Below are 11,879 nucleotides of genomic sequence, written 5' to 3'. Positions count from 1 at the left end.
GGTTTAGGAAATAAAGAAGACAATCGTAGAAAACGATTTGAATGAATGGAGATGAGTACTAACCTTAGAAAAAGTCAATCGATGCACGGAAAGCCTTTCAAGAGATCTCCACATTGTTCTCACATTCATGAAGCACTTTCTAACATGTACTGATGTTCTCTGATGGCTATGGATCACAATGACACACTTTATAATGAAAACACATTAAATGGGGCCTTGAAAAACCAAATTTTCAATTTTTCCCTTTTCTCCTAGAGCCAAGCAACCAAGCCAATTGACCCACCCCTGGAACTTTGTTCCATAAGCAATTTTGTGGCTCTACCATAGCTCCTATTCCACACTGAAGAAGGGTCTTACGTGATCTAGACCTTCCACATGTGTCATCAAAGAACACTTTATCCATCTATCAAATCCATCAATTTTCGAGTTAGGTCTCCTTCCAAACTCTGACAAAACTCCCATCTAAGCATCATCACCATCCACTTCTATCGGTTCAGACTCCAATCCAATGGTCTCTACTTGGATGGCCCTCAGTTGTTTCTTGCTTGCATTCGGAGTTCTCGGACCTACAATACGGGCTTTTAGGTTAGGATTATGAGGGATTTCGCATTTATCAAGAAAGCTTTCAAGAAGTTTGATGTGCATAGAGGCATAAATTGAAATAGTCAATTAGCCTTTCCCCGCTATTGTGAGATATTTTTTATTCCACCCATTTAGCCTCTTTTTTTTCACTTGATCATTGATATCATTGAACAAATCCACCTTGGACATACCAAAATCTGACAGGAGTCCTAGATACTTTGAAGTCCCATCTCCATAGGGGATTTTCATTAGATGACTAAACCATGCATCTTTTAAACTTGCTTGGTGTATTTGGATTGAAGCATAAGGCAGATTTCTTCAAGTTTACTTGCTGCCCACTAGCATCACAATACGCCCTCATTACATCCTTCACCCTACGAATCTCTTGTAATTTTGCCTCTGCGAAAATCAGCAGATCATTAGCAAACAACATATGAGAGAGTCTAGGTCCTCTACCTTGATTTTGATACCCATTAATTACCTTTGTATTTGCTCCTTCTCCATTAAAGCACTAAAAGCATGCGCACATAAAACAAATAAAGAGGGAGAAAGCGGATCTTCTTGCCTCAGTACTCTAGTAGGTTGATTAGAGCACCTCACAGCCCCATTAATAAGAATGGAATTGATACTTAACTGTAGCATAAAAGACTGGAAAGCTTTCTGAGTTTCTAGGAAAAATCCAAGCATTTTGGAACATGGTCTACAAATTTCCACTCCATCCTATCCCAAGTCTTTTTCATATTCTTCTTTATAATCATTAGCTTCTTTTTCCCTTTCTTCTCTTTCTGCAAAATTAAACATCCCATGCGCCACCATGACATTATCAGATATAGATCTACCCTCAACAAAGGCCGACTGTTCCTCTCATATTACTTTGGGAAGAATCTCCTTTTAGTCTTGAGGCAATGATTTTTTTTGAAACCTTCAGGCAAACCTTTACCAAACCAATTGCCATGCCACTAATGTGATGATGAAACACGACATGTTGATGAAGGTGATGCAAAACCTCTATTTCTAGTGGTGTACGTCTTCTACCAGTACAAAGATGGCATGACCCTCCACTAATGTTCTCTCTGATCAATTATCTCTTCCATGTTGCCTTCTTTGTTCGTCAATGGGGTAGCAGCAGGTTTTTTTTTTTTTTTTTTTTTAAGAGGGTAGCAGCAGGGTTTTCCCTCTTTGTCTATCACACTTGACTATCACTAGGCTCCGTACATTTTCTTTGTTATTTTCTTCTTTTATTTATTTTACTTAACTAGCTACTTAAGGTTTCGAGGCTTTGAATTAATAATTCAAATGGAGAAGTGTTCATTGCTCCATCTACCATAGACAGATAGGGGTTTTGCTTCCAATGGTAGGAGAATAGGCATTTGGACCAACGGTGTCTCAATTGATCAGTAGAATCTTCTTTCTTTAGATTAAAAAATCAAAAGCAAGAATTAGGTGATCTCAACATTCCTTCTTATAAACACAATGAGAAATATTAATGGTCATCAACAGCCATAATTAAACAACTAAATGCATAATTTCTTTTTGGTATAAAACAAAATGCTTAATTTGAAGGCTTTAATAAAGCACATTTGGAGATTCATCTCAACCAAGCATTGTGGCTTGTGATAAAGCTCCATAAACCTTTGTGAAATCTTGGTTAATTAGTCTGTAGACCTGAATAATTCATTGGTCCCTCTCCTAAATCCTTTTTAATAGGTAAAATCATTTAGACCTTCCAATAATTGTACAATGTATTCAATTATTGGGCTACATTCATTCATAATATCACTAACATGTTCTGTCTCTCATATGCCACTGGCATGAAATCTTTGCCTTGAAGTAGGGGTGGAGCCCTTTATTTGTCCCCCCCCTCCCCCCATGTTAAATTCTGACATTGTTCCTACTTGAAGCACGCTTGTCTATTGTCTACTGAGCATTGATTGTTGGGTTGGTGCACATACATCTCGGTGTGCATGTAAATATATACAGACACTAACCTAGCCGCTGGATGCCTCACCAAACAGACGCTCTTAATTCAAGGAGATGATCCAAAATAAATAAATAAATAAACATTCTATGGACCAAGGTTTTATTTAGATGATAATGAATTATCACGATGGTTTACAAAGGAAAAGAAAAGCTAAATAAAACAAAAAAAATGAGTTGTTCAGCAATACATAACCAGAAAAGAGACAAAAACAATGAAATATCGAATTACAAAGGCTTTAATATAATAGATGCCATCACATTTAGAACCCACGCTAGTAAGGCAGATATCACTGTAATCTTTGTAGGCATCTTTCCTTTATCCTTCCTCAGAACTATAGCTTCATAAATTGGCCAACAATTTACCACAACAAAACTAGATATAAAGAGCTGCACAAGTACTTTGCCTAGGTTTCCATCTTTGAAAACTCCTGCTAGTCCCTTTAGAACTGAGATCAAATTGATTATGGCAGCTGTTGTCATTGGTACAAATAAGGCTGATGCAACTCCGAAATTGAAAATACCTTGCTCATATCGCTTACTTTGTTCTTCATCGATCACTTTGCTAGTCACATTGAATCCAAATGAAGAAATGCCAATTGTATTTAGAAAATAATCAATGCATCCAAACAGAAAGGATGACATTGCCCTTATCATCCACATTCTTTGATCATTCCACCATCGTCGAATTGTTCCTCCCTCTAGTAAGAAATCTAGTAGATCTTGTGCATAGGCTCCCAAGAAAAGGAACATGTATAGATAGAACCAAGTATCCGATACCTGTTCATTAGCAAAAATTAATTTGGTGAAAAATGGTGTTGGGATCCTCTAGTCTAAAGGATAAGAGGTTAACACTATCTCATATGTTGATCTCCACCATTCATTCAAAAGATAGGGTGCACCTTTGAACACTGACAAGGTGAGTTCTCCTTCTGAATGTGTGCTGGAGGGGTGCAAGAATAGTGCTAGTAGCTCTACCGGACTCACAATATGTTTTTCCTATTTGGGCCTTTTAGTATAAAAAGCTTGTGTTATTGCAAACCTCTGGGAAGGTGGAAACACCATTGATGAGAGCAAGCTGTGGAGCAAAGGCATAGAAAGTGACTGGAAAGAACCAAATGGGCCAAAATGAATAATGAGCATAGGCCAGACCCATAAGGAAGCCCATTGATGAAACGCCAAAAATAATTGGGCTCTTCTTGGAGAAGAGCACCTCTAATAGGCCCACACTCCATCTCTTGATCTGGGCTATCACATCACCTAGGCAGATGGGTACAGCCCCATAGAAGGCTGGTCTTTTAGGGTTGCAGAACACTGTGTTCCAGCCCTCACAATGCAGGTGATAACTCGTGAAGTAGTCTTCAACCAGAGATCCATATCTAAACCCCATCTGCACATTTTAGTTGAACAAAATAACAAGATTTAAGGAGATAATTCCCAATTAAGAATGGAATTTAATTGAATTAGTTCGTTTAGGTAACCTATACCTTGATGCCCCAGTTGGTTTGATTTTCATAATTACAACTTGCTACATGGTGAGCCAATGTCATAACTGCTTCAGACCGGACCGGTTTGTTGACGACATGATTCGGGTGCAATTCTTGGATCTCCGGGGACAACAATGATGATGGCGGTCCAAAAAAAGCTCGTCGATGAAAGAAACATCCGGTGCCAACATGGTAAGTACCGGCTAGCCCATCTAACCCTTGTGCATTAATTTTTAGTAAATACTTCAATTCATTGCCATAGATATCATGCTTGTTGATCCCATGGAAGACTTGGGGGAATTGAAGAAAAGCTAGTTTCGACCTGATTGCAGGATCCAAGAGATAACATAGCACCCGAAGAGGAGTTTTTGGGTCATTTGAGTACATGTCACAGTCTAAAGTTAGAACTATTGGTGCATTTGTCATGGCAGCTGACACACGAAGCTTCAACACACAAGAAAAATTAGCAATTTGAAATGTATTCTCTTTTTTTTTTTTTTAAATTTATATGGAGACTGAAAGAAGGATATACATCTAAGATGCTTACAAGGACATTTAAGGCACCAGCTTTAAAATGGTGGGGAGATGCCTTGCTCTTTTCTCTGGAGACGTAAACAAGGTTTGGCATTTCACAGTCTGGTATGTTCTTTTCTCTCCCATTCTCCATCAAAACCTACTTACATGGTAAGTGAGGATATGTAACAAATTCTTCATAATTAATAAAAATCATAGGTGATGTAAACTATTCTACTAGCCCCCAGCATAGGATTTTCCCTTCAAACAAACCTGAATCACCGTTGGATGATCATGAAGGGTAAATCTAGTCGTCCATTTGTCAAAAGCATTAGGCTCAGGTGCATTAGCAATGTAATTGTCCGGAACCCACCCTTCATCCGTAGTACTCTCAATCTTCGCTTTCATGTCTTCGTACATCATCTAGGATATTTTGAGACCACAAATAACAATAACCAAGTAACTGATGTGAAGGAAAGATGCAATTTAAAATACAAATAATGTAAATCCAAAATTAAACTAAAGATACCATAAAACATTACATATATAAAAAGTTGTTACAAAGGATTTCATAAGATAATGGAGAGAAAAAAAAATGAAAGCCATATATTAAATCCACAAGTAAAGTCAAAAAAATTATTATAGACAGACTTGATTAGGAAAAGGAGGTAGAGAGTGGGTGGAAGAGGTGAGAGGTGGGAATCTCACCTTAAGATGTTTGGAGTAGGGATTGGGAGAGGAATACTATCCTCAAAAATTTATCAGGTCCATTTCCTTATAGATGTGCGCTATGTGTCCCAACATAACATCATATAATTGAAATTCATTTATAAGTCACATCAAATAGTTGATTGATTACTATTTGATGTGACTGATAAATAGATTTCAACCATTTGATATGATGGTAGGACACATGGCACACATCTACAACGAAATAGATGGTCCATTTCCTGGTCAGAAATTGACCTAATTAATACTGGTACTATTATCCTCATAGTCTTTGAACAGTAGGCACATTTCAGGTCTATTTGTCAGTAATCAAATGTGGGCCCCTCCTAAATATGTAAACGAAAGTATACATAAGGGTAATGCAATCCTTTAGCCTTGCATATTGAGGATTTAGATTCAGATGCTTTTGTATATCTCTCTCATTGACCCCATGTACGTGTGGCTGTGCACCTAACAAATAATGAATCATGGCTGCTTGGTAACCGCACTGGCAACTTATTGTCCATCGAGAAGACTAGGTGTATTGGTGGACACTATCCTTGGGTGGAGAGGACATTTATTTACAAAAAAATTAGACCCCAGACCTAATGCACTATGTGTTATTCTTGAAGATTATTTTATGTTTGAAGCAAAGAGGAAAACCAAAATTAATTTTGTTGCAGTCATGGGTTTTTTTTTTTATTTCTCCTTCCTCCTCTCCCCTTTTCCCTTCCCCCCCTTTCCCCCCTTTAAATAACACTACAACAAAAAGGGCATATAACTACAGATAATTACCTATGGTTTTTTTAACGGAAGCTACAAGTCTCTTCTAACTACAGTTTTCCATGTGTAGTAATATAAACGGTTATTGTTCGGATGTAGACGTAGTAACATCATTTATAATGTAGTTTTAAGTGTACTAAATTTATAGTAATATTACTATTTTTTACTATGGTATTCAAACTCGTAATTATTCCCTCTAACTATACAAATATAACTACGGTTATGTATTGTAGTAATTTAAGACATTTTAAACTACAACATTTAAAATTGTAATAATAAAAAAACTTTGTAACTATATAACAAACTCACTATTATAGCATATGTGGACTTAATGTTGCGGATTAGTGTAACAACATCACTTTTTTAACTACCAAAATAATATTGCATTTTCAAATTGTAGTAATATATTTTATATATATTTGTAGTATTTGTAATTGCAGCTTTCTTTTTAGCCACATAAATAGACTGCAGTTAATTGTAGTAACATATTTATTCTTACTATAGAAGTATATCATGATTATTTTAATAAGTTATTAAATTAATGTACATTGAACGTATGGAATACGTCTTTTTCATCCCAAAATATTGAAGAGAATATTTCCCATTACTTACCAAACAAAAATACACTTTCCCGCTTAAATTCAATATGAAAATTTTTGAAATTCTTCCCACAAAATAGGTTTCTTCTAATCCTTTATGGTACTTTTTGAAAGTAACTGAAACAAGATGGAGATCGTAGCACTATTTCATCTTGGTGGTTTTCTTAATGAGGCCGTGAGATTGATCCAGGTAATGTAGAATGTCTGATCCCTAAGGTTGAAAACTCAATCCATGATATTTCGGAGGCAGACTCTCTTCTCACCGGATTTCTATATTTCTAATTTGTAGAATGGTTTCAAGATCACCATTGGAAGGCTTCAAGATGAATGGCTGATACTGATAGGTGAGTCTCCACCAGCGGTTAGACAACTCTCTCAGTATTCTACAACTTGTCGTTTATCTCCAATTTGATGTTGTTAGGGTTTACAATCTATCACTGAAAGATGGGTTCTTTTTATTTATTATTATTATTTTTTTGTGCGGAGTTTAAGCGTTAATTAGGTTTCTATCTAGGATTTGACAAGAGGGTTTTTCAGGAGCGGATTCTCTTCTCACCGATCTCTACATCTCTAATTTGTGGAAAGGTTTCAAGATCACCATTGAAAGGTTTCAAGATCAATAGCTGGGAATATAACTCACGATACTAAGGTTTCAAGATCACCGATTTTTTTTTCCTTTCCCGGTTCGCTTGAAGCTTTCAAGAATTAGATTAAGCACAATTAGTTTGTATATTTCTGTTTTTCTTATCCCTCTCGTTAACCTCTTCGTTAGCTATATTAAAAATATATATAAATTGAGGAAATATCGACCACGATTGGGTATAAAAATCGGTGCGAGATTGATTCTCAAATGACAGCCATTAGAGATTGCACCATCGGTGGCAATTTCATAAGCAAAACCATGGACATTGAGAAGGCTTTATCTTATTTCACGCTTTCACGCATGTATAGACAAGGTAAAGAATATTGAGTTGTTTTGGTTTTGCAAGTTCTTGCTGCCGTTTTAGTTCCCTTTATTAATAAGCCATTTGATTAAGTGGTTGGAGGTGCTTTTGTGTTTTATTTTGCGGAGGGTTGTTAAATGTCTTTAACTGATCAAAGATGTGTTATTGATTACGGTTTAATTAAAGTTGGTGCAGCAGCTCGCTTCAATTCCATCGATGCCACAACCGCCAAGGGGGGCTGGACCTTGTATGCTAGAGTTACTAGTTAGAAGTAATAGTTGGGTCATGAGAAAATTATTCTCCTAGTAGTCCGAGCAAAGAGGAGGATTGGACAAACTTATGCTGAATTAAGAGTCCCACCCCTAAATTTGGCTCTATCAAAGTTGAACGACGGTGTATTGGTCAGTGCAACCTTGAGTTTTACTATAGTCTTAGGGAAATTTGATTGGAACATGGTGTGTGGTAATATGTTCATGTTGATGTTTGGGATTTTGTATAGCTATTGGAACCCTAAATGGAGATGATTTAAGAATTGTATAAGAATCAATATCATTACTTTAGATCTTCATTTGTATAAAATGCTTCTTATGAAATAGATGTATTATTTGTATTCGATTAAATAAGTCGATTGATTAAATACAAAATAATTAAAAATACTCATTATGATGGCATTATTGAACAAATGTTGTTGACGTCCTATGCTGACATTTGTTAAAAATGCCTAAAAATGTCAGCATACAAGGGCATATGCTATCCATCACTACAATATATGTAACTAGAAATTAGATGTGGAACATCCGCAATTATATTTTTCTTAGCCATGAAAATATTTGCGGTTATACTTTTGCATCCGGAGGATACATAGTCGTGGAATTATTCGTCGCTACGGATGTGTAGTTAGAGGTTAGATGTAGAACTTCGAGTTATATTTTTCGTAGCTATAAGGTAGATGCATAAAAATCCGCAATTATTTTCCGCAGGTAGAAGATATATAACCACGGAAACATGCATTTGTCGCTATAATACGTATAGCTAGAAGTTAGATGCAAAAACATCCGCAACTAACAATGTGCATCTATAGATATAGCTACGGAAACATCCGTGACTAAAAAACCGCAGCTATAGACAATCTTGTACATGCGGTATTTTATATGTAGCTACTGCGTTTGCGACGGAGCCTGTAGCGACAGATATTAGCGCATGTAATCCGTAGTTATAGGCTATTGCTACGGATTTTTTTACCTCTTACTGCAGAAAATTCTGCAGTTATATGCCCTTTTTGTTGTAGTGTAAGTTTCAGGGCTTCTCTCCTCTATATTGTGCTTCCTACAGAAAGGCAACCAGTGCCTGGCGAACTTGGCAGCTTCCATGAAAGCAAACAGTGTAAGTTGAGAACCTCCATCATCTGAAACATAAAGTGAGAGCTTCTCCACAGGGTAATCATAAGCCATCACAGATAGAGCAGTGTTCACTACGTTTATCGGTGGTTCTTTGTATGGGTCAGCAGTACATATAAATATATCCAATGCCGGAAAATCACTCTGCTGCACAAAACTAAGGAGGTTCTCAGGGAACTCCCGGCGGCGAACTGGTCGCATCCGGAACGATTGACCGCTGAACCACATGAAGGCAAAGATGGCATCAGAGAGAAAATAGATGAAGAAGAAGCAGAAGCTGATGAAGGTGGTGGAATGGAGGAGGGAGAGTGAATGGTGATAGAAGAGTGCTGCTATGGCACACGTGTAGAGTAGAGCAAATGCACGGTTGAACCACATGCGACGGGAGGGCTCAAGCGTGTGAAGAGGAGCTGGAGGAGACAAGGGAGACGAAATTTTGCTGGTTCTTCCGGCCATCTGAGCTGAAGTCTTTGTAGCTCCTCCACCGCTGCAAGTCTCCCTTTATGTGTACCCTCTTTCTCTCACTGGCACCTTGTTTATAAGCATCTCTTACCACCAAAAGGAAGAAAGGGAAATTTATAGATAAACTTGAAGGAGTTTGGAAGTACTCTTTCCCTTTGAAGAATGATTTGGATTTTTGTGAATATATTTTCAAATTCTAATTAATATGCACCCTACCGTTTAAATTTTATTTTATTTTTTCGGGTAGGATTACTGTTTAAATTTTTTTTTTTTTTTTTTTTTTTTTTGGGTAGAACTACAGTTTAAACCTTCCATTCATATAGAAATTAATAGGTGCTTTGACTAAGACCTATTTATTGTTCGGCAAACCAAACCCATATATATATATATATATGGTTTGGCAAACCAAACCCCCGACACAGTCTCTCTTTCTCGTGAGTAGAAGACGGAGATGTGGGTAGGGTTTGAGAACCCTCAAAATGTTGGTGATGTTTTGACTTGAAAGTTTTCTTTTACTGTTGTTATAATTGGTGAGTCAAATGCAGACCCTGATATGGAGTAAAGTTTAAAGGCCTCCTTCAAGTGTAGATCCTTTTATTTTATAGGATAGAGGTCTGTGCTCCGCTTACACTTTTTTTATAATATCTATGTTCCGAATATTTGGCCTAATGAGAGTGATAAGCCAATTAACCTGAAGAAACCATGAGTCAATGACTTTGAAACAGCAAAGAATACTTGGGATACCAAGAATAAGGAACCTAAGCATAAGGTATGACATTGGACTCAAGGAACAAACTTTTAGTGAAATTTGGCAAAATTTCGCCGAATTTCGCCCATTTCGGTAAACAGCGAACCGAAAATGATGTCGAAAACGAAATTTTCCAACAATCGCCGATTTTTCGGCGAATTAGCGAAATATAGCGAAAAATACCACCGATGTCACTCGTTTTCATTCAAATCCTCAAGTCAAACTGAAACACTTACCATATTGCAAAAAGCAATGATGGAGAGAAAAGAAATGAGTGATTAAGCAAACAAGCTTGAAGAAGAAAGAAGAAAAATAAGACGCTATTTCAAACTTCGCAGTTGCCGGAGATGGTGGCCGTCATCATCCAGACGGTTTTAAGCCTTAAATAGTATTACGTGTTCATGTTCTTCGACGCAAAACCCTAACCAGCATAATCGTCACAATGCTTGAGGAGCTCTTATCTGAAATCTCTGTCGCTGCAACCCTGCATATGTGAGAAGAAATGAGAGAGAAATGATCCTGAAACTCTACAGAGTTCGAATGAATAGTTTTTAAAAAATAAAAATAAAAATAAAAAGCAGGCATCACGTTGAAGTTTCCTCACCACAAACGTGGTTGTCATGTGTGTGGTAATTGGTAAAAGAGGGTGACGTGCTAGACAAGCAATTAATGCAAGTTTAAAAATAGATTGGAAAATATCTCTCACACTATCACACATCACTTTTTTTAAAAGAAAAGGTGGTGTGACATGTGAATAGATTGGGATTTTCAGCGATATTCAGCGAAAATTCGCTGGGTATTGCCAGTTCGCTCCAGCGAAATCTCATTCCTTGAATTTAAATGGTTGTGGGTCCCACTAGGCCTAGGGAAAGTGGGTCATGACATTTTCTTTTTTTGGTCAACGGATCATGACATTTTCACCATACAATAAGAGTGCGATCCACCTCTAAAAACTCCTTGATTAGTCTAAATAGCTTGTTTGGGGGCTCTACTGCAGACTCTATGTTATTGCCTAGTTGTGTTTCTGCTTGCTCACCTCGATTACTTAGGTGCTATCATTTTGAGTTAAAGATGTTAGCACCATATGGAGTTGTGAGCTAAAGAATGAACTTTTAGTTCAGTGTTGCCGGCTTAATCACTTCTCCTCAACTTAGCGAGATTGAACAACGTTACAATATTGGGAAAAAAATCGTCTATTGTGCACTTCTCTTTGTTCTGCACAGCAATGCAGCACTAAAGCGCAGCACATTTCTTATTCTAAATAGATGGTTGAGATTAGAAGCCTGGTTTTTTAATGAAAGATACCTATTTTAATGACCCATTTTGGCCAAAACCTACCCATTTCTAAAATCCGGTTCTAGAACTTGAAAACCCATATTTTTTCCCTTTCACTCCCTTTCCTTCTTCATCTCTCGGTTCCCCGGTTGCGTCCCTTGGCCCGATCATCTCGACGCTCTCCATAATTCCTATACTTGTCACATCTCGTCCTGCCGCTCTAATCCCGCCGCGTCTCGTCCATCTTTAACCTTGCCTGCTCCATCTTCTTGTTGTTCTATCTACTTCACAAGATGTAACACCAAAATGTGAAGCATATAGAACAACCAAAAAATGTAACACCAAAATGTGAAGCAGTGCTGAAACTATGGCCTTCATTTTCTCTCCTAATCGCTCATGAGATG

At 37.3% G+C, this 11,879-nt stretch overlaps 1 protein-coding gene across 1 annotated transcript; it reads right to left on the bottom strand.

The window, feature by feature from the left end:
• Window positions 1-2,661: 2,661 nt before the first annotated feature.
• LOC148999832 (cellulose synthase-like protein G2) lies at window positions 2,662-9,513 on the bottom strand. The gene is made up of 7 exons (XM_089139296.1): window positions 8,846-9,513; window positions 8,006-8,016; window positions 4,833-4,982; window positions 4,594-4,719; window positions 4,047-4,490; window positions 3,602-3,949; window positions 2,662-3,339 (listed from the first exon to the last, which is right to left on the bottom strand). Exons 1-7 carry the CDS (start codon window positions 9,444-9,446, stop codon window positions 2,788-2,790), a joined length of 2,232 nt encoding a protein of 743 aa, XP_088995422.1. The 5' UTR covers window positions 9,447-9,513; the 3' UTR covers window positions 2,662-2,787.
• Window positions 9,514-11,879: the final 2,366 nt, after the last annotated feature.

The sequence above is a fragment of the Hakea prostrata genome, chromosome 11, assembly GCF_041222555.1.
Source record: "Hakea prostrata isolate BN-2017 chromosome 11, UWA_Hpros_2, whole genome shotgun sequence".
Classification (NCBI taxonomy): Eukaryota; Viridiplantae; Streptophyta; class Magnoliopsida; order Proteales; family Proteaceae; genus Hakea; species Hakea prostrata.
This window is presented reverse-complemented; position numbering and strand designations above follow the sequence as displayed.